General features: G+C 40.3%; 1 protein-coding gene across 4 annotated transcripts in view; it reads left to right on the plus strand.

Moving 5' to 3' along the window:
• The window catches only part of LOC142397490 (uncharacterized), a 49,976-nt gene that overhangs the window by 21,636 nt on the left and 8,552 nt on the right, over positions 1-19,788 (plus strand). For 3 of the 4 annotated variants that reach the window (XM_075480884.1, XM_075480883.1, XM_075480887.1), the window contains exons 2-7: positions 8,018-8,100; positions 11,362-11,536; positions 12,253-12,379; positions 13,985-14,125; positions 14,233-14,292; positions 18,404-18,559. In XM_075480884.1, coding sequence (XP_075336999.1) covers positions 8,018-8,100; positions 11,362-11,536; positions 12,253-12,379; positions 13,985-14,125; positions 14,233-14,292; positions 18,404-18,559 — 742 coding nt within the window. Of the gene's footprint in view, positions 1-3,691; positions 3,742-8,017; positions 8,101-11,361; positions 11,537-12,252; positions 12,380-13,984; positions 14,126-14,232; positions 14,293-18,403; positions 18,560-19,788 lie in introns of those variants that run through there. The other variant, XM_075480885.1, reaches the window with a different exon arrangement.

Genomic DNA, 19,788 nt, shown 5'->3' on the forward strand with positions numbered 1-19,788 from the left:
AAGTGCATAGGCAAATATGGATGCGTGTACCTGTCCTGTGTGTAAATGAAGTTACCTCGGCTATCTTATAAAGGCAACCCCCCCCACTGGTCTGAAAACCTCAACGTGCTAATCCATGGTTATGTAATGTGACTGATACACACAATCTACTTCCAAGTAAAGCTAATGATGTGCTTGAGTGTTTACACTGTGTGCAGCCAAAGTATCTGAAAACGGTTACTAAGTACTTGCCAGAAAACTGTACGGAGCAATGCAAAATGGGAAAGAGTGTGGGATGTATAGGTAGCCAAAAAGAAAACAATGCTTCCAAAAAGCAGACAGAATATAGTAATTATTGCCTTAAGACCGCTGTTGTGGTGGGACTTTTTATAGAGTTTGGATCTGTTAAATGATGTAGCGAATATGTTGCTAAATGAGTGCTCCAAGAACATAAAAGAATATTGCTGTTCCTGTGAAATCTAAATCTGCCAGACATACCAGTAAAAGTATAAGGTTCTTTGCACTGTCTCAGACTGTGATTATGTTACTGCTGTGCTATGAAAACCTGTCTCGTTTGTTAAGGGAGTGTTGCTGTCCGCTCACTCATTCACTTATAGTGGTATACAAAGAATATTTTAAACCACTGAGTCATTTTTAGTACAGTCACGTGAAAAAGGAAATGCACCTTCTTTGAGTTCTAAGTATTTATGCATCATGACGTAATTAAAAAAAATATCATCTGGTCCCTACCAGGTCTCAAAATCAGATAAGGACATCCTCAGATGAACAGCATATGACATTGTTTAAAATTGGGCCAAAATGCAGAAGCAGTGTGTGAAAAACTAAGTCCATCTTTACTGCCTCTTAGGAATTAATGGGGTAAGTAGCAGCCAGGTGCTGATAATCAAATGCACTTGATTAATTGATCATTAACAAGTCTGAGCACCTACATAAAAGTAAAACTTTTATATATTATAAAACACTGAACAAGTATGGCTTGTTTGGAAGGGTTGCAGGAGAAAGTATCTTCCCTCTTAAGAACATGGCAGCACAGCTTAGGTTTGCAAAGCTGCATCTGAACAAGCCTTATGGAACATTGGGCCTCATGCAAGAACATTTTCGTATTTTTATTCTAAATTTCTCTTAATTTTTTCGTACGAAGGTCTCGTACGAACACGCCAAGTCAGATTCAACAAACACTCTTAACTTTGGAAAATGTTTGTAAACGACCTGCGTAAATGATGAATGCCACCCATGCGTATTTAAGTGCACGTGCACGAGGATAGTAAATTTGTATACTCCACGCCCAAAATGATACCATATAAGGCAGTGCTTCCTCGCTCCTGTGCCAGGAAGTGTTGAGTGTTGAGTCGTGAGAATGGCATCAAGGCGCAAAAAGAACAACTTTATGGGCTCTGACTGAAGTTCTGCTTTCAGAGATCCAGAAAGGAAAATCTGTCATTGTTAGCGGTGTCAACAGTGGAATTACGGGATCTGCTAAAGCGAAGAAATGGGAAGAAATTACGAGTGCTGTTAATTCCGTGTCACCTGCAGTTCGTAATGTCACCGAAATAAAAAATAAATGGTTTGATATGAAAATGGCTTAAAAAAAAAAAAAATGTCTCTCCATGAGCAGATGCTCGATGACTGCAACTAAAGCCGTGCAATCAGTTGTTGCCTCATCATGATGGCTCTTCAATGGGGCGGTCCATGAGGGGGGTCTTCTGGCACCACACCTTCTGGTCTGCCTGGGCTGGTTCAGGTAGTAGGAGACCCTCGTTCATGGCAATATTGTGCAAATCTGGCATGCCTTCTCTGGGCTATAGAGCAGTTTGCCCCCCACTGTATCGAGATGCACCCACCTGGCCTTCAGCTCAGTGCGCTCCACAACAGCACGGGTACTTTGATGCATATATGTGTGTAGTCTATTGCTCCAATTATGATTGGCAGTCCAGCCACGGCATGAGAGTCCCTCTTAATTTGTACTTATTGGACAGCGGTGTATGGGAATTTGATGTACCATGGGTGATAAACTGATGAGAGCTTTGATGATCAAGGGGAGCGCACGACTCACAGAGGACTGGGACACCCCCGATCTGTCTCCAATCTCCCTCTGAAAGGTTCCAGTGGCCAAAAATCCAAAGGTGGTGAAGACCTGGACATGTGGTGGAATTGGGTTTGATCGGCGTTTTTCTCTCTGGAGTTGTGGCTCTAGCAAGCTGCATATTTGCAGCAGCACAGTCCTGGGCGATCTAAATCGCGATGTCAGCCATTCGTCTGTCTACACCGTCTCGGAGCACACATGCGCTAAGGCATCCAAAAGTAGAAAGTCAGCCGCTGGTTACGCTTCCCATTGACCTTCTTATATATAGAGTCAAATTAACCTTCAATTAGTGCATAATTGAAGTCCAAATAGAATAATGTCAGCATCATTATTGGGTATAATGTATATATTTATTTATGTTTGCTTCAAAGTAATTAAATGTACAATCCATTAGTCAAGCGAACTTGATTGGAATAACAGCGGATTTTACGAAACTCCTACGACAGGTCTGGATCACTCGTAAATTCTGTTCATACCTGAAAGAAAACGTAAAATAAGAAAAGATTGGTGAATGCGCAAATTCTCTTAAATCACTCGTACGGACGATTTAAGAACAAATCTGTGCGTACGAATGGTTCTTGCATGAGGCCCAATGATCCCAAACACAGCAGCAGATCTACAACAGAATGTCTAAAAACAAAAAGTCCATACCTTAGTGAAATGTTGAAGTGGGACCTTAAGAAAGTGTATAAATGAATACTCGCAAACCTTAATGAACAGGATCAGGGGACTGATACTGTCATACAAAAAACAATTCATTCAAGTTATCGTTGCTAAAGGTGTTTCGCAAGTTAAGTCATGGGGTTAACATAGTTTTTCACATACTGGTTTTATAAGTTTTTGTTAGATAATTACAAAAGTCTTATATTGTTTCTTTTTTCCAGTTCATGCCCCAATACTTAAAACCTTATAATTATAAGAAGGATTACTTTCTTTTCACGTGACTAAATGCAAATCCAGCGCTAATTGTGTCAGACTGAGGTTTTAGATTTGCAACAACGTATTTCTGGATACAAACTCAACAAAAGTCAATCATATAATTTGCAAAGATCCTGTCAAGCTTCTGTGAAGTTTCCGTTTCATTAAAGTTTTAAGGTTTACAAGAAATAACATGACCATGTTTTAGTTAACTAGATTGATGGACTAAAGTATAATATTTAGCCAGCTGTGTTACAGTAAAGGGGCTTTCAGTCAGATTTGAAAAATACTCGAATTTCATAATTAACATGTTTGAGTCAGAAAATGATTTCGCTATAAGCTCTTCTTTGCTCGCAAACTTCCCTGCTGTTTTCCATTTGGAGGCCTCTTTGTTTACTGTAAGTCTGTTTTCCCTTTTGTCTCTCTCCATCTCAATATTCTTTTGTTGATCTAACGGAGTCTTCTTTCCTTTCATGCTGCTCTTTCCCACAACCCTTCTTTCTGACCCCTTCCCTCCGTCTGTCTTGTTTGTCCCGTTCTTCTTTTTTTTCTCACTCCCCTTCACTCTGTATTTATATGTTCCTCATTCATCCTCACATCTGTAACTTTATCTGTTTTTGAAAATCCGTCTTTCTGCCTCTATTCCCCCCTTTTTGCTCTCCTTCCTATGTCACTTCTCCGTCGTCTTAGATGAAGCGGAGGATGGCACCGTGGGGAGCCAGCTTTGGAAGTGGGCGCAGGTCAGTCCTATTGACCCCTGAACTTGAGCCTAACCCTTGTCCATAATGTCGATATTTTTTCATTGTTGTATCAAGTCATTAAAGCCTCAGTACATAAGCCCTGTTTTGCTTTCTACACTTTCTACAGTGCAATTGCACTGGTTTACTCTCCAGATGAGAGTTGCATGAGAATTTTGAGACGACATCCATACATGAGTTAGGTTTACAGCCACAGCTGGGACTTAGTTAGCGTCTTTTAGCATAGCTATTCAAACCCTCCAGAAACTCCTTATAAAAACAACTTTTAATTTTTTACATTTCAGTTTATATCAAAATAATGCGATATAACATGTCCATTTGTGAGCATTAAATGTTAAAGTGTAGATCTTTTTCTTTAGCTTATAACCTAGCTATTTTTTTTGTTTTGTTTTGTTTTCATGCTAACCAAAGCTAACCGTCCACCTCCTAACTTTAGCTCTGTCCATAATGTACTGATATGAGAAGTATTGTCAATAACTTATCAGTTGTGTTGCATTTTGCATTTCAGTGAGAGTCTTGGAGCTTAGCATCTCTTTCAGTTGCACTGTAGTAGCTACTTTAGATCAATATTTTTGATTTTCTACCTTTTGGGTTTTTAAAAAAAACTTTAACACATTTTATTTGTCTAACGTTTAAGATCAAAGCCACCTTCTAAACTTAGAAGGTCAGTCAAGCTAAAAAAAAAAACAATATATGGTGTAGGCTCAGTGAGATGTTTGGGTGAACAAGATGCAATCCTTAGTAGTGTACAAATCCTCAGACGGTTTGCAAGTTGCTCTCCTCTAAGGTTCTAAATTCAAATGTCTCACAAATAACATCCCTGTAATTGTAAGGGAACCCTACAGAGCTACATATGGTGGAGATTTCAAGGGGACCTTAAACAGATGTCCAAGGGACCTGTTTTTTTTTTTTGTTTGTTTTTTTTTGTCTGCTGAAAATCCGCCACACTGATGGCAAAAATGTTTGTTCCAAATAATAATTAATTAAAAACTATGCTGAAAGTCTGCATATCACTTTGCCATTTACTGGTGCACTGTGCTGCCCACTGTGGGCTGTGGTGGAGACCCGCTACTCCTCCGCCTCAGATACTGTCGGACACTGACATATTCGTCAAGCCATATAACCAACCCCCAAAAGTCACCATATCTAGGAAACTTAACACTAGCCAATTGGACGTCGAGCAGGGCTATGTGTTTATGAACTGTGCAGAGATTAATCTGAGAAGAATGTAGCTGATTAAAAGTGTGTTCACATTCAATAGGTGAACGCTGTCATCAGAACCTACCTGCTCATCAAACATTTGGACCTAGATCCCTTTAAAAGCATATTCCCTCGAATAAAGCCCACTTAAATCCAATGAGTGCATTCATCCTGGCATACAACATTACTTTCAAAGTTTTGAACCTCCTTCAACAAAATGTATTTCAGAGAAGCTGTCCAATTAGGGTGTGACGTTATTCATATGTCTTTGATTAGGCATTTTTGTGGTTTTATATGTACAAAAGCCCAGTATGAAGAGCGAAGCAAACCCAGACTGAACTGGTCCAGGCTATAAAACCAAACTGAAAGTGTGAGGACAGCCCGAGAATATGCAGCATTCGATAGGTTTAAAAAAAAAAAGATAATAATAATACCCTTGAAATTGATTTTTATATTTGGATTTAAAGTAAATATAATGGCAGACGCTTTATATAAAACAACATAAACATGTTCAGTGTCTCCCATATGTCCCAGGCTCTGCATTATTTCATGTGATCGATGAAATATGACATAAATGTCTGTGTTTGTTGCCGTATGTATCTGTTTCTTAGAGATATAATTACTGTGTGTGTGTCTGTGTTTGTATGTGGTTTAGCTGTAGTATGTGTCTGTGGTATCCAACAGGAAATGATCAGCCAAGTGCAATTATCTTACAACAGCAACAAAAGCAGTAAGTGTCTGCTTCTACCATGATAAGTGAAGTCACTGAAATCGTACATTTAAGTTGAGTTCAGTTGTGTCTTTCTCTGCTACATGATGGCTGCATGATGACTTTAGGGGAAAGGGTGCAGATGACGATTTCGTGACTTGGGCAGGGGCGAAGATGATGATGATACTGCTGCTGATTTGATTGCGTAATGGTAATTCTGAAAAAAGGCCGTCGGCATGTCAACAAACCCTCCGGAATGTTCCGTCTGTTTCTACAATACACAACTCACTGTAAACACAGCTGACAAGAAGCTCTCCAGCCGCTTGGCTAATGGAGAGGAAGAGCCCGTTTACACTAACGGCAAGCATGTAAAAAATTGTACTGTTTAAAAAGGATCATTTCTCTGCCATGTTAAAACATTCATGCCTCCCCTACAATCTTATTACAAGGAGAACTTGCCACCTTTCTGGCGCAATCGATCATTTTACATGGTTTTCATGAGCAGATGGCGTTCCCTCAGTTTTCATAGAGAGGTTTGTTGCCAAAGCGCTCGATGGCGGTTATGATTTTATTCTTCCTGCCTGTAAACTATGTTTGTGGATGAAATCATCCAAAGGCCACCATTCACAATATGTGAACCATAATAGTAATCAGATTCGAGTCTTGCTCAGGATTTTTTTTTTTCCAAACTTCCTTGTTTTAGAGGGGAGAGATGTCATAAAGGCTTCATTCCAGTAGTTATTAAACCCCTAAAAACTATTTTTGTTCCTCAAAATCAACAATTTTTTTTTAACATGGAGAAAATTCTTGGCCTTAAAATGGCTTGGAGCATGACATTGCCCTCATCTCCTGGCTCGCTTGGCCTCCTTTTTACCCTCCAGCTCCAGCTAGCTAGTGCTAACTTTTGCTCCAGCTTGCAATATCTTTTCAGTTCCTTGCAGCACATGCAAAAAGCACCAACCAGCAAGTTGTCAGGATTGGTTCTTCACTCATTTTACATTGAACATATACTTACATAACATATACTGGCTGTCTGATCTACTTTTCTCAGACTCTAGGTCGCACTCTAAAGCAAACATCCTCAGCCCTAGCAATAATGGCGTTTTTAGCCCCGATCTGTCTTGTAACCCATAGCTTATCGATATATGTGCCGAGGATCATGTTTAAGTTAAAAAATAAATAAATAAATGAATAATTGTTCCTACATGAAAGTAGTCTCAACAGAGTTCGTCCATTTTCTTGAGAAATGTCTGCCCCATTTCTTGACCTGGTACTTTGTTGTTTTTATAAATAAATCTGTCAGCAATTTCTGCAAACTGAGCTAACAGTTTAGATGGTTAAATGGCACTCCATGTCAAAGAGAAAAATGGTTTGCTTTGGCAGTGAGCGCTCACATTACAGAGGTACAGGTTTATGCTTATACTTGGAAGAAACTGTAATTATAACTTCATATTTTTGAGATGCTCTTATTTTAGCTCCTGCGTAAAAGGGAAACACAGGTTGTATGAAAAAGTCATGATATTTCTCAAATTTGACTTTGACTCTGTGCATGAAAACGATTGGTAACTTAGTCACAATTACTCTAAGGCATCAGTTTGCTAAAAGCCATTTTAGTAATGAATCAGCTCCCGGCCAAACTGGAAATCCTGTGCATGCAGCTAATTGGATTATAGACTAGACTCGGAAGAAGTCGAATAAAACTTGTGAATCAATTTCCCCGCTTTATGAGAGCTCAACAGGCTCGGCATGCTGCGAGCTGCAGTCTTTGTATGCCTCAAATTTAATGTCTACTGGAGTGAAATAAGTGAAATTAAAGCTTTTTTTTTTTTAAGCTCAAAATAAACCAGAAGATGACTTAGAAATGAACATACTTGTGGTTTCATACTTTACTGAACCAGAGAAGCCCAAATTTACCACACTCTATGCTGCTGCACGGAGGGAGCAAAAACAAGAATATGTTTTCGCGATTTTATCTTGAGAATGGGTTTTGTATTCGACGTTAACGAGCATTGTTTGTTTGTGGGACGTGAACATTTTTGTGGACAGAGATGGACGGCTGAGCAGAGCAGTGGAAACGGAGCACAGATGCCAATGAGTTGGCTGGATTGTAGAAAAGTATTGGACAAGAGATTGGATTTAGACAGAGATGAGGTGTGACCAAACGACTCGTTTTATGCATAAATGTGACCCTTAGATAAAACATCAGATTTTCACCCATATCTCTACCAATTGTTTGAATACCAACCCCTAGGCCTAATTCCTTTGTGGAACTCCTCAGGGATTGGTTATCATGACATTATTTGAAAGAGTTGTGCTCATCTTGTGTGTGTTTGTGTGTCTCCCTCTCAGCAGTGACAGTGCTGCCATGGCATCGGGACCTCCAGACTTGATGTCCAATCAGGAGCCTGCTGAGGTCCAGGAAGAGTGCTCAGGTAGCCATTCGATTAAACGTTCGGTTGATGTTTGATTTTACGTCTAGTTTTACTCGTACATGTGCAGAGAGCCTTTCTTCACTCAATTGACCTGGTGTTAGTCTCTATGTTTCACTTTGAATGAAGAGCATTAGAATTTTCTACAGATTTTTGTCTGATATCATGTTAATGGCCCAATAACAAAGTTTTCATAACGGTCTTTCAGTTTCAGTTGATATGGTTCCCGAATTCCACCTTAAAGACATAAATCCCATTTCCACTGCCCAGCTGCTCGTCCACATCATGTAGATGCATCTTCCAAAGTACAAAAAAAAAAAAAAATTGTTTTTAGCATCTTTATTTTTATGTCGGGGACACAAAAGATTAGATTATAAGCTTGTGTTTCCAAGGATGCAGATATACATGTTTGTGATTTCATAATTTTATACATTTGTGCAAAAGTTTTAGAAATTTCAGCAATATTGTGAGTCTTCTGCATACAAAGAGCATTGTAAAAAATGAAAAAAAACTTTTCCATTTTTGGATTTACTGTATATTGGCAGCTCCAATTAGTAGCAATGAACTGACAATGAGTTTTAAACTTTAACACTTAAACGAGCGGCGTCTTCAGCTTCTTTCAGAGTTTTGCTATGGTTTATACAACCACAGCACACTTGGTATGGAAAGAAGATTGACTTGTTTATGAATGTATGACTAGAAAAAAAGGTGACGACTGTGTTGTTCCATACCGCAACACCCAAAAAGGGATTTGTTATAGTTTGTTTATCATCTTTGTCTAACTTGCAGTTAAGTGTGGGTGGGATCCGAATCACAAGCAGGGTTACCTATTGCTATGAGCACTAAAAGTATTAGACCGAGGCAAGCCAAGCCAAACCTGCTTATATGTTTTCTATTTTTAATGCTGGAGAACAGTAGAGTAGAAATGTCCATGGCATGGTTTCCCCCTCAAAGGTCACCATCTTCTCAGTGTGTCAGCTGAGATCAGGTCCCCCTAATATTGACTTTCGCCTGCATTCAAATCCCCATGCTGCTATTTTTAGTATGTCTGCCGTCATGTTAGTGACTGAAAAAATATACACAGGGAAATGATGATATCTCAGCCCTGCAATGGCGATAGAGTGACGATCCAGTGACCTTCCACTGATTCGGTGGCATTTTTCAACTCTATATTAGTGCAGACCTTCAGTTTAATAGTGTATTGTGCTTAAAATAGTACAATGAATGGCACGGTGGGGTGGTGCTTCCCCTGATATTTCATCTTGGCCATGCAGAGAGGTTTCTGAAGCTTCACTGAAAAGCATGCTGGAAGCTCCTCAAGCAAATCGAGCACTTCACTTTGTTGTGTCAGAATGTATAAAAGAGGGGTGGATTTCCATCCAACAGCTCTTTGTGGAAATTGGATGAAAAATCAAATTATATCCTATGTGGTTTCATGGCATATCATCAAGATTCTCTTTTTAGGACTTCACACAGGGTGGGAAAAAATGTTTTTGATTAGTTTTTTATATGGCGCGCACAACCTCTAGAAGGGAAAGACGTGATATAAAATGTCTGATGCTGGAAATGTTTTCACAAAACGGACTCAGAAATTTTAACCATCTTGTCCCTGAGCCTCAAATTTACATTCTTAAGATTCTTTAGTTGTGATTGAGCTTCAACCAGAAAGCATATTTTTAGAAAAGTGGGAATGCTCAAGGATTCCCCACAGGGGTGAAGGACAAAAAAGAAGCAGCTTGTATAAAAAGAATAACTCTATTTTTAAAGTCTCTGCCAAAGCACTTTTATGCAGGGATCCGGATTCTCAAAATATTTTTTTCTTCTGGCTTCTGGTCTGATTTGCATCTCTATCTAGTTTTTTGGGGTCATGTACCCATCCTCTGAAATACGAAGCCTGATCCTTCCCCACAAGGTAGTGCTTCAATTTATTTTTTCTAACAATAGTTATGCTTCAGTCTACAATGACTTTTGTCACTCACTTTAGCAGGACCAATGATATGACGGTCATCAGACACATTCTTATTCATTATGAAAACCTGAAACCCACAATACCCACAAGGCAACTTATACCCTGACCATTTGGTTATAGATTCAAGTGTTTTAATGAAATGTTTAAATTTCACACTTTTCTCAGCTGTGCTTTATGTTTTCCTCAAACCAATAAATGTCATGTTCTGATTTACACAGTAATCATTACAGCTGCTAAACATCAGTATGTTAGCATTGCTCCTTCCACATTAAATTTTTCATCGCTGGAAAAAAAAGTTTAACATGTTCCTCAGGAACAGCTGTTACATTTTTAAAACTTGGCCACATTGGGCGCGTTCATACTTGCTTGGGGGTATCCGTCGGCATCAGTCTTAGCCCCTTCAAACTTCAACATAGATGGACAGTAGTCCTCGAACGCACAGACAACAGCTGCATTGGAAAATCTTCATTATTTAAAATGTAGTTTCACTCTACCACAAAGCAGATCTTTGTCCACATTGACCTCTCTTTTCACTTCAGAGCAAAGCTAGAGCACCAACAACAACACAAACGCAACTAAGAGCAGCCCACAGCTCAGATTGTTGTCCGAACAAAGGAGTGAAAACCACCCTCACCTCAGCACATCCCTGTGCTTCCTCCTTTTTGTAGTTTCACTGATCTGTCTGTAAACTTCACTCAGATCTGAACCTGAAACAGATCTGAGTTGAAATTCCAATGAATACATTGTGTTGGGCACAAAAAATCCCCGTGTGATAAATTACCACTGCACCTCAATCGAAAATAGCAACAGTAACTTTTTAACGCCAAAATGGGGTTTGCGGCAGGTGTAAACCATTAGTAACTCTTTCACAGACAACTTTTTCGTTTGTTTTTAGCCTGGCTATAATGAAATGTATGCCTGAAGTGTGTGAATGTTGAGAACACCCACAGCCCTGTTGCATGAGGTGCTAAGGAAAGGCCATCAGGTTTGTGAGGATTGCTTGGGTGAAAAAAGGCAGTGGAAGCAGTTTGTAGCTGCTTAAGGAGTTATAAAAGAGCTGTTGAGTTTTCCACTGTGGTGCTAATGGACGTGGACTCAGTGTGGGGGATGGTTTACAAGCTTGTGTGTGTGTGTGTGTGTGTGGTTTCTCCTGGGCTGCTACCTGCACCTTTTACAGCCATCACAGGGCTAATTGTTCTTTAACAACAGTTCAATTAAGGGCAATGCGTAAAGATGCTGGGTGTGTCATTTCTCAATGAAGTTTGACTTAATTATTCTTTTACCTGTCATTTTAGGAAAGAAGAAATCCAAGTTCCAGACATTTAAAAAGTTCTTTGCCAGGAAAAAGAGAAAGGAGCCGTCGGCAGCCGGCGCAGATGCGTGCCTTAAAGCCAGCCATTCGAGCGACAATGTCAGTAAAACATCAGAGAACAACAAACTCACTCGATCAGAGAAGGAGAAGGGATCTGGGTAAGATCACATGCATGCTGATTGTTACTAATTCAAGCACTGACACGATTACATTCGTGCTCTTACCGTAAGCACCCATCTGTCTGTTCTAAAAATAAATAAATAAAAGAGACCGTTTTAGGCATTTCTGTGTGGTTCATTGGTTGGCAGCAGTTCTTGTATGAGAGTATTCATCTCAGCAAATTACTGTGTATACACTGAAGGTCATACCAGCTAGAAGTTTTTGCTAAACATCTTTGGTAGTTTCAGATAAATATCTTCTCTTGAAAAGAATTAATTTAGGAGGGGAACATCCATCTCCTGTCCTGCAGAACTCACCTCAGTGGAGGCTTGTTGCTTCCTGTTTTTGTAACATGAAGTGGAATGTCTTTTCCTGAGGACAAGTCCTGAATTTCTTTGTTTTCCTAAGCTGTGCCACTTCCTGCCTTGTCTGCTCTTTGTCTGTGTCTCAGGATATATCTGGTTAAATATTACTGTAGTCATCATATACAGACGACTAACCAGAAAAGCGTATCACTTTAATATATATAAATTTTTTTCCCCCTTTGGTCAAAGAGAATTACTGCCAAAACTAAGCTAAGCACATTATAAACCAATGTCACTTAATGTTTATTGTTTCGAGTCTCTGACTAACTAGTTGTGTTTATTTTGTTTTCAAAGCTGTGAAACCTCCATTTAGGCTTTGTTTATTTCTTCGTCTTCCTGTTTCCCAAAAGGTCAAAGATCAGTCTGGGAAGCAAGGCCTTGTCACATGACTCTGTCTTTGTCTCTGACTCATCTGACACCAATGAGGCTCTCGAGGTATCCCAGGACAGCATTAATGGGAAAGTGAAATCTCTACAGGTAAATACGCACTCAAGAGTCCAAAGCATCTCAGGCTTTTGACCCACCTGTGTGACTGCAGGGGTTTGCCAGGAAAAATAAGCAAATGACACTGTTTTAATGTGTGTGGTGTGAGAATGTTGATAATCCTGTTACATTGTCAGATGTCATGAATGATGTTCATAAGACAAAATGGCACCAGCTGCTCTGTTTTATATTTAGCCAATGTGATTATGCCGTAGGACTGAGTGTAATAGATTAGATAAGGTAACATTTGTAGCCGAAACTACGGTGTAGGATCAGAGTGGTGTGGTAAATACAACGTTTCAAACGGGCAGAACTGCTTTGTGTCACAGATTACAGCTGTGCAAAAGCAAAATGAAAATTCTGGATGATGATAAGGAAAGCAGACAGACAGACAGACAGAACAAATATCTGTCACAACAACAAGCTAAAACAGGAAGACATGCCCAGATGGACAGACTGACCTCCAGTGAAACTGTTTCACTAAGCTACCATGGAGTGAGAGTTAAATGGCTCCTTAAGGGGATTTGCTAAAAAGGAAAACTTTCTCCTGTAGGTGTTATAAAGAGAAAGTGTCTAATTCTGCCCTGTTTGCAGATGAGACGGGTTATGAATGACAGACGGGGTTAAAGCGCTCAGTAGTCGATGAAAATCTAAGGATTTGTTGTTCAGGAAAAAGTTACAGGCATGTCAGGCAGATGCATGACTCGGATACATTAATTTGCATAAACTGAATTTACTGTGTGGGATACTATCTGATGGAGATTTCCTGAGCTTAATCCTCACTCTGGGCTGGGCTGCCATTTTAATAAGCAGAATGAGGTCACCCTGGAGCCAAATATAAACACGTTATGCAAGGATCGATATCTTTTTGAGGTGCTATTCGAGGACAGAGCAGAGTTAAAACACACGTTCACTCACGGTAGTAATTGTTCAAGTTGATCTTTAAGCACTGTCAGAAACATCACAAGCCCAATCCCTAAAGGAGAAGTACGTGTATTCTTTTAGAAACAAAAATTACATTTCAATGTTGCCATGGTGCAAATTTAGCTTCCTAAAACAACTGTTAGCTATTTGATGTTCCTTCGACTTTCCATTGTAATGTTGAAATATTAACACTTGATAGCTTCGCCGGTGCCATTATTCAACCCAGCTCAACAAAAGCTGTACTGTATAGTTTGTTTTGTGCCTAAGTAAACTTGTTCTCGAGTGACTGTTACAAGGCAGCATGGAGATAAAGAAAGCGTTTGAGTTTCTGCGATACCTACCACCCACACACACTGATAAACAAGGCCTGAAAGCACTTTGAAACACTTTCCCTCTCGGGCGCTCGCCAACTGTCCTCAAAAGTCTTTTCTTTGTTAATCACACTCCACACTGGTAAAGGATTTTGGCTTTGAAAGCAGTGATAATCTATATACTTAGAATGTGTACTCAGACACACCTTTGTGTCCCTTTTTTTTAAATGCCGTTATTCATTAAACGGTTCTCCATCGACCCTACACAGTAAACCTGGAACTTACCCTCAATGGGTGAAAGGTTAGATGAGTCCCACACATACTGAAGGAGCCCTACTTGACTAAATGTTTGTTTTCTCTGCAGCTCCAGCTGAAGCAGGCCATCAAATTGGGCTCTCCTCCTTCCTTAATGTGTGTGAAGAAGACTGAAGATGCCGGAACCATGTCCGAGGATGACGGTCTACCCTGCAGTCCGCCGGAATACACAAGTCTCCACACAGCGACGGTAACGCACCCCTAGAGAAAGCGCTTCCAGTTGTAGTCCACGTGAATGCTCTTTGTTGCTGACGGCTCTGCTAACGCTCTTCTCTTAATTCTCTCCGCTTCTCTCAGAGTCGGGCTCAGAGGAACAGCTCCAACAGTCTGCATGAAATGGACAGTGACGACGACCAGGTAAACGCCTACAGGTGTAAATGTGTAACGTTTCCACGTTAAAATGTCTGAAAAAAAGGCTACAACAATATCTTTTTTTTTAAAATATTCCCAACATGGTGAAAACCCAGAGAAATTAATAGTGTATTACTGTGGCTGTACATTGTTGTTGTGTTGAACGCTGTTTTAAGAGCACCGTTCAACATGCTCTCACAGTTTTTGTCAGTGTGATCATTTCACCTCAGACAAGTCAGCGACATGACGTTTGCTTTCACGGCACGTTTTCGTCACATTTTCTGATGGTTAGTTGGCGATCGAACTTTTGCAAATGTTACCGATGGCTTTTCCATTTTTAAAGAAACTGCACAGCATCGAGTCATATGAAATTGTGAAGTGAATAAAACTTTAAGGCATTCATTTGTCAGCGAACTTGATTGACAACAGACTTTCATTGGCATGGAAAACAGGTACTGTGACGTCACAGCGCTTTACAAAGCTGTCGGGGTTTTCATTGCAAGATCACAATTCCTTATGCTTTTTTTTTTTTTTTTTTTTTTTTTTTTTTACACCTTTTTTTATTTTTATTTTTATTTTCTAAATGGGTACATCCGCCCTCGAGAAGCAAAGTAAATCCTTTCTCCTTCTCATTATTAGCATGTTCCCCTTCAGTGCTCAGAGGGCTACATTGTATTCAGACTGCGTCTAGTAATTACCGCTACTAGATAATTAGACTAGTTTATTAGTTTTGATTCCGACCACTTACGTCAACTCCACACAGAACAGCTGTATTGCAGTCAGGCAAAAATGATCAGGTTCGCCACTTTTTGTCCGTGAGTTATTCCTGACAGTTTCAATGTTACCATGTAAGCAATGTGATCGGTAAATTTGTGCTTCTGTAGAGAAAAAGTGACCCCGAGTGCAGTACCCTCATTGAATATTGGCATGTGCGCCTACCTGGGTGTTGTGTTCCCATCAATGCCGACTGGGGCCGGAGCTGAAAAATAGCCACAACTAATGCAGAGCCATGTGACAATGGGACTGGAATGCCAATTTTAACACCTTGCCATTGCTCTCAAAAGCCAAAACTTGGCAGGTGTTAGTGGGTTTTTGGCTATAATGCGTGTTTTTGGCACACTCTACTAATTTAGCATTGCACACTAATAATGTTGTCAGTTTTGAAACTGGCAACACAACCGCAGCTAAACCAGACATACTGTATCGTCCTTTTAATTCCATGCATACTTCGTCCTGCTGAAAAGCTTCTACCTGCTTTTCCAACCATGCAACTTGTAACTTGGCATACTTTTTGTCTGAGGTTCTGAGGTGTGTTAGGCTTACAGTTACTAATGTAACCCTGCGCCTCACCCAGAGATGATGGCTGGATACATATACAGATACATTTTATTAGATATCATTAATCTCTATAAGGAGCAACAAGAGGTTTTACTCTTTTTTTTTTTTTTTTTTTTTTTTTTTTTTTTTTTAATTGTTCTTCAGTGCTGTTCAGAACTAAAGCTGCATAGATGCTTTTCCAATGCTGCTCTAACATGTCTGTAAAGTAATCTTTTTACTCTCCTTTGGTCGGCACCATTTTCAAAGAGAAATATTTTCCTTTTAAGCAGTTGGATATTAGAGTTCCTTCTTTGGTTTCTCCCTAATGTCATTGTCAAGCATTAAAACCAGCAGTGCCCGTAATGGCTTTGAGATGACAAGAATTCAATTTGTTATGCTTAGGGGAAGAATTCGAATTCAAATGTTGCCCTCATAACACAACGACTGCACCACAAGAGGTGCAAACTCAGCTTCATGTTTACAGATCAGAGGCAGGAGGAATGCATTTAGATTTGATGTAAAAGACTAATTTACTTATAGTGCAAGTTCAGTATTCTTATGTAAAATCATCAAGATGGAATCCCTGAACTTCAAAGCAGCCCTTTTAATATGAGCGTCATGTTGTGAGTGGATTCACCAGCTTAACAACCTTTAAAGTGAATTAGAAAAGCCGAGAGGAGTCTTCGGGCTGTGTGAGTGTGGAGCTTTGTGTATGTGACATTTCTGCTCATGTGACCGTGATGGTGAACATCTCATGATCCAGTCTAAATATTAAACCAGCACTCTTGGTTCTAAGTAAAAGCTTTCTTCATGCAGATTGACCTTATTTTTTGGGTTTTCCCCCATCGGCTCTCTCCTGGTCTCCCTTTTCCTCCTCACTTTGTTATTCTCCTGACTTACTGTGTGAACATATGTGGCTCAGACCACGAGACTTTAACCCCCCCCCCCGTGATGCCCAACTATGCTGTCAGTTAAAACAATCTAAAATGGGTGCTTTTTGGGATGAAGAGAATGGACTGCCAAAGCGTGATAAGCCAGATGTCCTGTAAAACCTTAACCATCCATTTAGTCCCACTGGCTCTAATGTGGCCCAAAGGCACAGTCAGCAAAGTATGACAAATGAGCACTTAATGATAGTGCAGTTTTGGCAATTTCAGAAGGGTTTTGGCCGATCATCTGCCCACAGGAAAGAGCCACAAAAGGCCAGCTGCAAATATATGCTCACAAAAACCTGAAAATACCCCTTTTCGAAGTGCATTCCACCGACGGATCTGATCAAGGACTGCAGTGACTGATGAATGGCAGCTACAGTTGGACAGTTACAACTTGAAATTGATTTCATATACATTTAAAGCTTGAGCTACACACATGTGCTCTCATTAGCTTATCCTGGCCCCGTAGATCTTGTCCAGTCTGTCCTTAGTTCACTGTATACGCAGTAGAGAGAGTGTCACCTGTTGGCGTGCGCTTCAGAGCACAGCTCGCCACTCTTTGACTCGGAGATTGAGTTTTGCTAGATTAAAGGAGTTGAGACCGCATTGATCTTTCTCACCCATGGATTCTCATCAAGTTGAAACTGCTTCGATCGTTATTTTCATGTTAGCAATTGATTCGATATGCAAGGGGAGATTTCTTGTAGTAACTGATGTTGCAGTGGATTGTCATTTGTTTTTTTACAAAGCATTAAAAAAAAAAAGTGAACTTTTGTGTTAGTTGGACCAAAACCAGACTTTTAACATGCATGGGAACACGTGCAGAACCGTAGCACAGTAAATAATGCCTGTGTGAGGCTTAAAAACTGAACTTCAGAGAGAAAGTGTGTGTGCGTATGTGTGTATTATTGGGTGTTGTCCTCAAGCTGCTCCTCTAACCCTAAATAGAAGCCCGTAGCCTGACCACTTCTTCCTCTGCGTGTCACTTTCTCTCTTCCCTCTCTTTGTTTTTCCTGACCTTCCTTCACTTTTCTGCAGCCACAGGACTTTACATGTTATTCCACTGACCTACTGTATGTGCGTGTGTGTGTTCAGAGTGCATTCCAATGGCTTCTTTGGCAGTCAGCATGTCTGCTCATAGTTATAGCATTCAGAGTCTGACTCGGCACGCCTATGCAACACACACGTAGCCATGTTTCTGTGACTAAAGAGGACGTTCCATTGATTCACATTCATTCCTTTGGGCCGACTCGGAGCTCAGCTGTAACTACCACTTCTTTGGCTCTAACCTCAACCTAATGTGATATTACCTCAACCGTAAAACATAGAAAATATTTTCTTAAAAGAAGAAACATGCAACTTGTGATGAGGTGTGTCAGACTTTTTTTTTTAATGGATTAGAGGAGTTAGAGGCTTTCTGGTGAAACTAAATGAGAGGTGAGGCGAGTGAGGGCTACTTCCACAGATAAGGGCAGCTTATATTTGTACAGCTGGACTCCTTCTCTCCTGCTGGTGATCTATATCCTCTGGTTTATTTATGTGACGCCTTCATTATTCAGGGGAAAATCCAGCTCTTTATTAACGGACACTTTTATTTGAGCCGTTTTTTTTTGTTGCTTTTTTTAAAGCTGGAAAGCGAACATTCAGGTCTGCAAGGTGACCAGCTATGTCTGGATTTTTGTGGATACAATGGCATGTGGACACAATTTCCCCCCCAGACACGGGCTGACAAAGCTTCCCCAGAGGTCTCTCCAGGCTAGAGTGTTGGTTCTCTGGAGTCCAGAAGTAGCAGGGAGTTGATTTACCTGTTCCCATGTGCTGACAAAGTGTTTCTTGTGTTAATAAGTTGTGTGTCTTTCCCTTCCCAGCTGTCCTGTGCAGCCTCCAGCAGAGCAGTGAGCCCCCTGGTGGTTCCCGGGGACTTCAGCCAGCCAGCCAGTCCCTTCGGTTGTCTGGATAACTCTGCTGCCAAGCACAAGCTGGGCCTGAGGCACAAAGCCCACAACAAGAGAAAACCTGTCAGAGTAAGACATACAAACAAATGCAGTCATGACATGAACTAGGAGTTACTCTAGTTTATTGTAACTTGGGTGTTATTTTGAATTGTTTTGGAAGTTTTTTTTTTTACCTATTTCTTTTCTTAAACTTTGACTCGGCGAAGTCATCGCTGAGGCTGTAAACATCTGCTGCAGTGGAACGATCAAACGGCAAACAGTTTGGCGGCTTTCTCCAAAACTTTATTTAGAGCTCAAACTGACAGTGAGCATGTTTACATGACACTAAATAAAACCAAAACATTGCGTTAGTCCGACCAAAACCGGACTTTTAAAAAGGATGCAAACATGTTAGTTAGCCTGAAATTGTTATAAATCGAGCTCCTCAGAGCCAGGGTAATGCACCCAGATGATGCGATTGGGGGATGAAATCACTCCTGCATGTAAACGCTCAACCAGAGTCTAATGTGCCGAAGGCTCAACGCAGGCGCCAAAGTTTTGACTTTGTTTTTGTAAAAGCATTAAAGTGTACGTTTTTTTAACCTTAAAACTTATGTGCTTCAGACTCGTTTTAAAGCACAAATACTTATGTTAAATTGTTACTGAGCATCAGCCCATTAAGACTGTGTGTCAACTCATAGTTGTATAAAGCATTTCCAGCTCTGCTCTAATAAAATCCAGATTTTTTTTTTTTTTTTTTTTTTTATTATAATCGCAGCGTCATCTGACAAAATACAATTCAGGTAACTTAGAGATAACATCAGTGCAGTGAATTCAGCTTAAAGTGATGGTTCGGAGTAGATTCACCCTAGGGTCATTTGAACCGTGACATCCAGCCAAGTAGCCCACCCGAAGTTTTTCCTATATTGGCTGAACATCAGCCGAGTTACTAAGTTATCCCGAATAGCTTAGTACAAGCGCTAACGGAACCTTGCAGTATTTCCAAAATGACCACACTAAAATCACATGCCATGACACCAAACTTCTACAGTAGTACAAATATGGTCTGTACTCACCAAACGATGCATTTGGAAGTTTGTACATAGTCCAGGAGTTTATTATTATCAACACAAGCCTAATAGCTTCTCTGCTGCTAAAGCTGCGTCGACGTCACTTCCTTGATCTGGGAGCTTCAATGTAAGATGAGGGTTTGTAAGATGTGGTAATTTTGGAGATACTGCGAGGTTGTACTAAGCTTTTCGGGATAACTCAGTAACTCGGCTGATGTTCAGCCAATATCGGAAAAACTTCGGGTGGGC

Source organism: Odontesthes bonariensis, chromosome 13 (assembly GCF_027942865.1).
Source record: "Odontesthes bonariensis isolate fOdoBon6 chromosome 13, fOdoBon6.hap1, whole genome shotgun sequence".
Taxonomy (NCBI): domain Eukaryota; kingdom Metazoa; phylum Chordata; class Actinopteri; order Atheriniformes; family Atherinopsidae; genus Odontesthes; species Odontesthes bonariensis.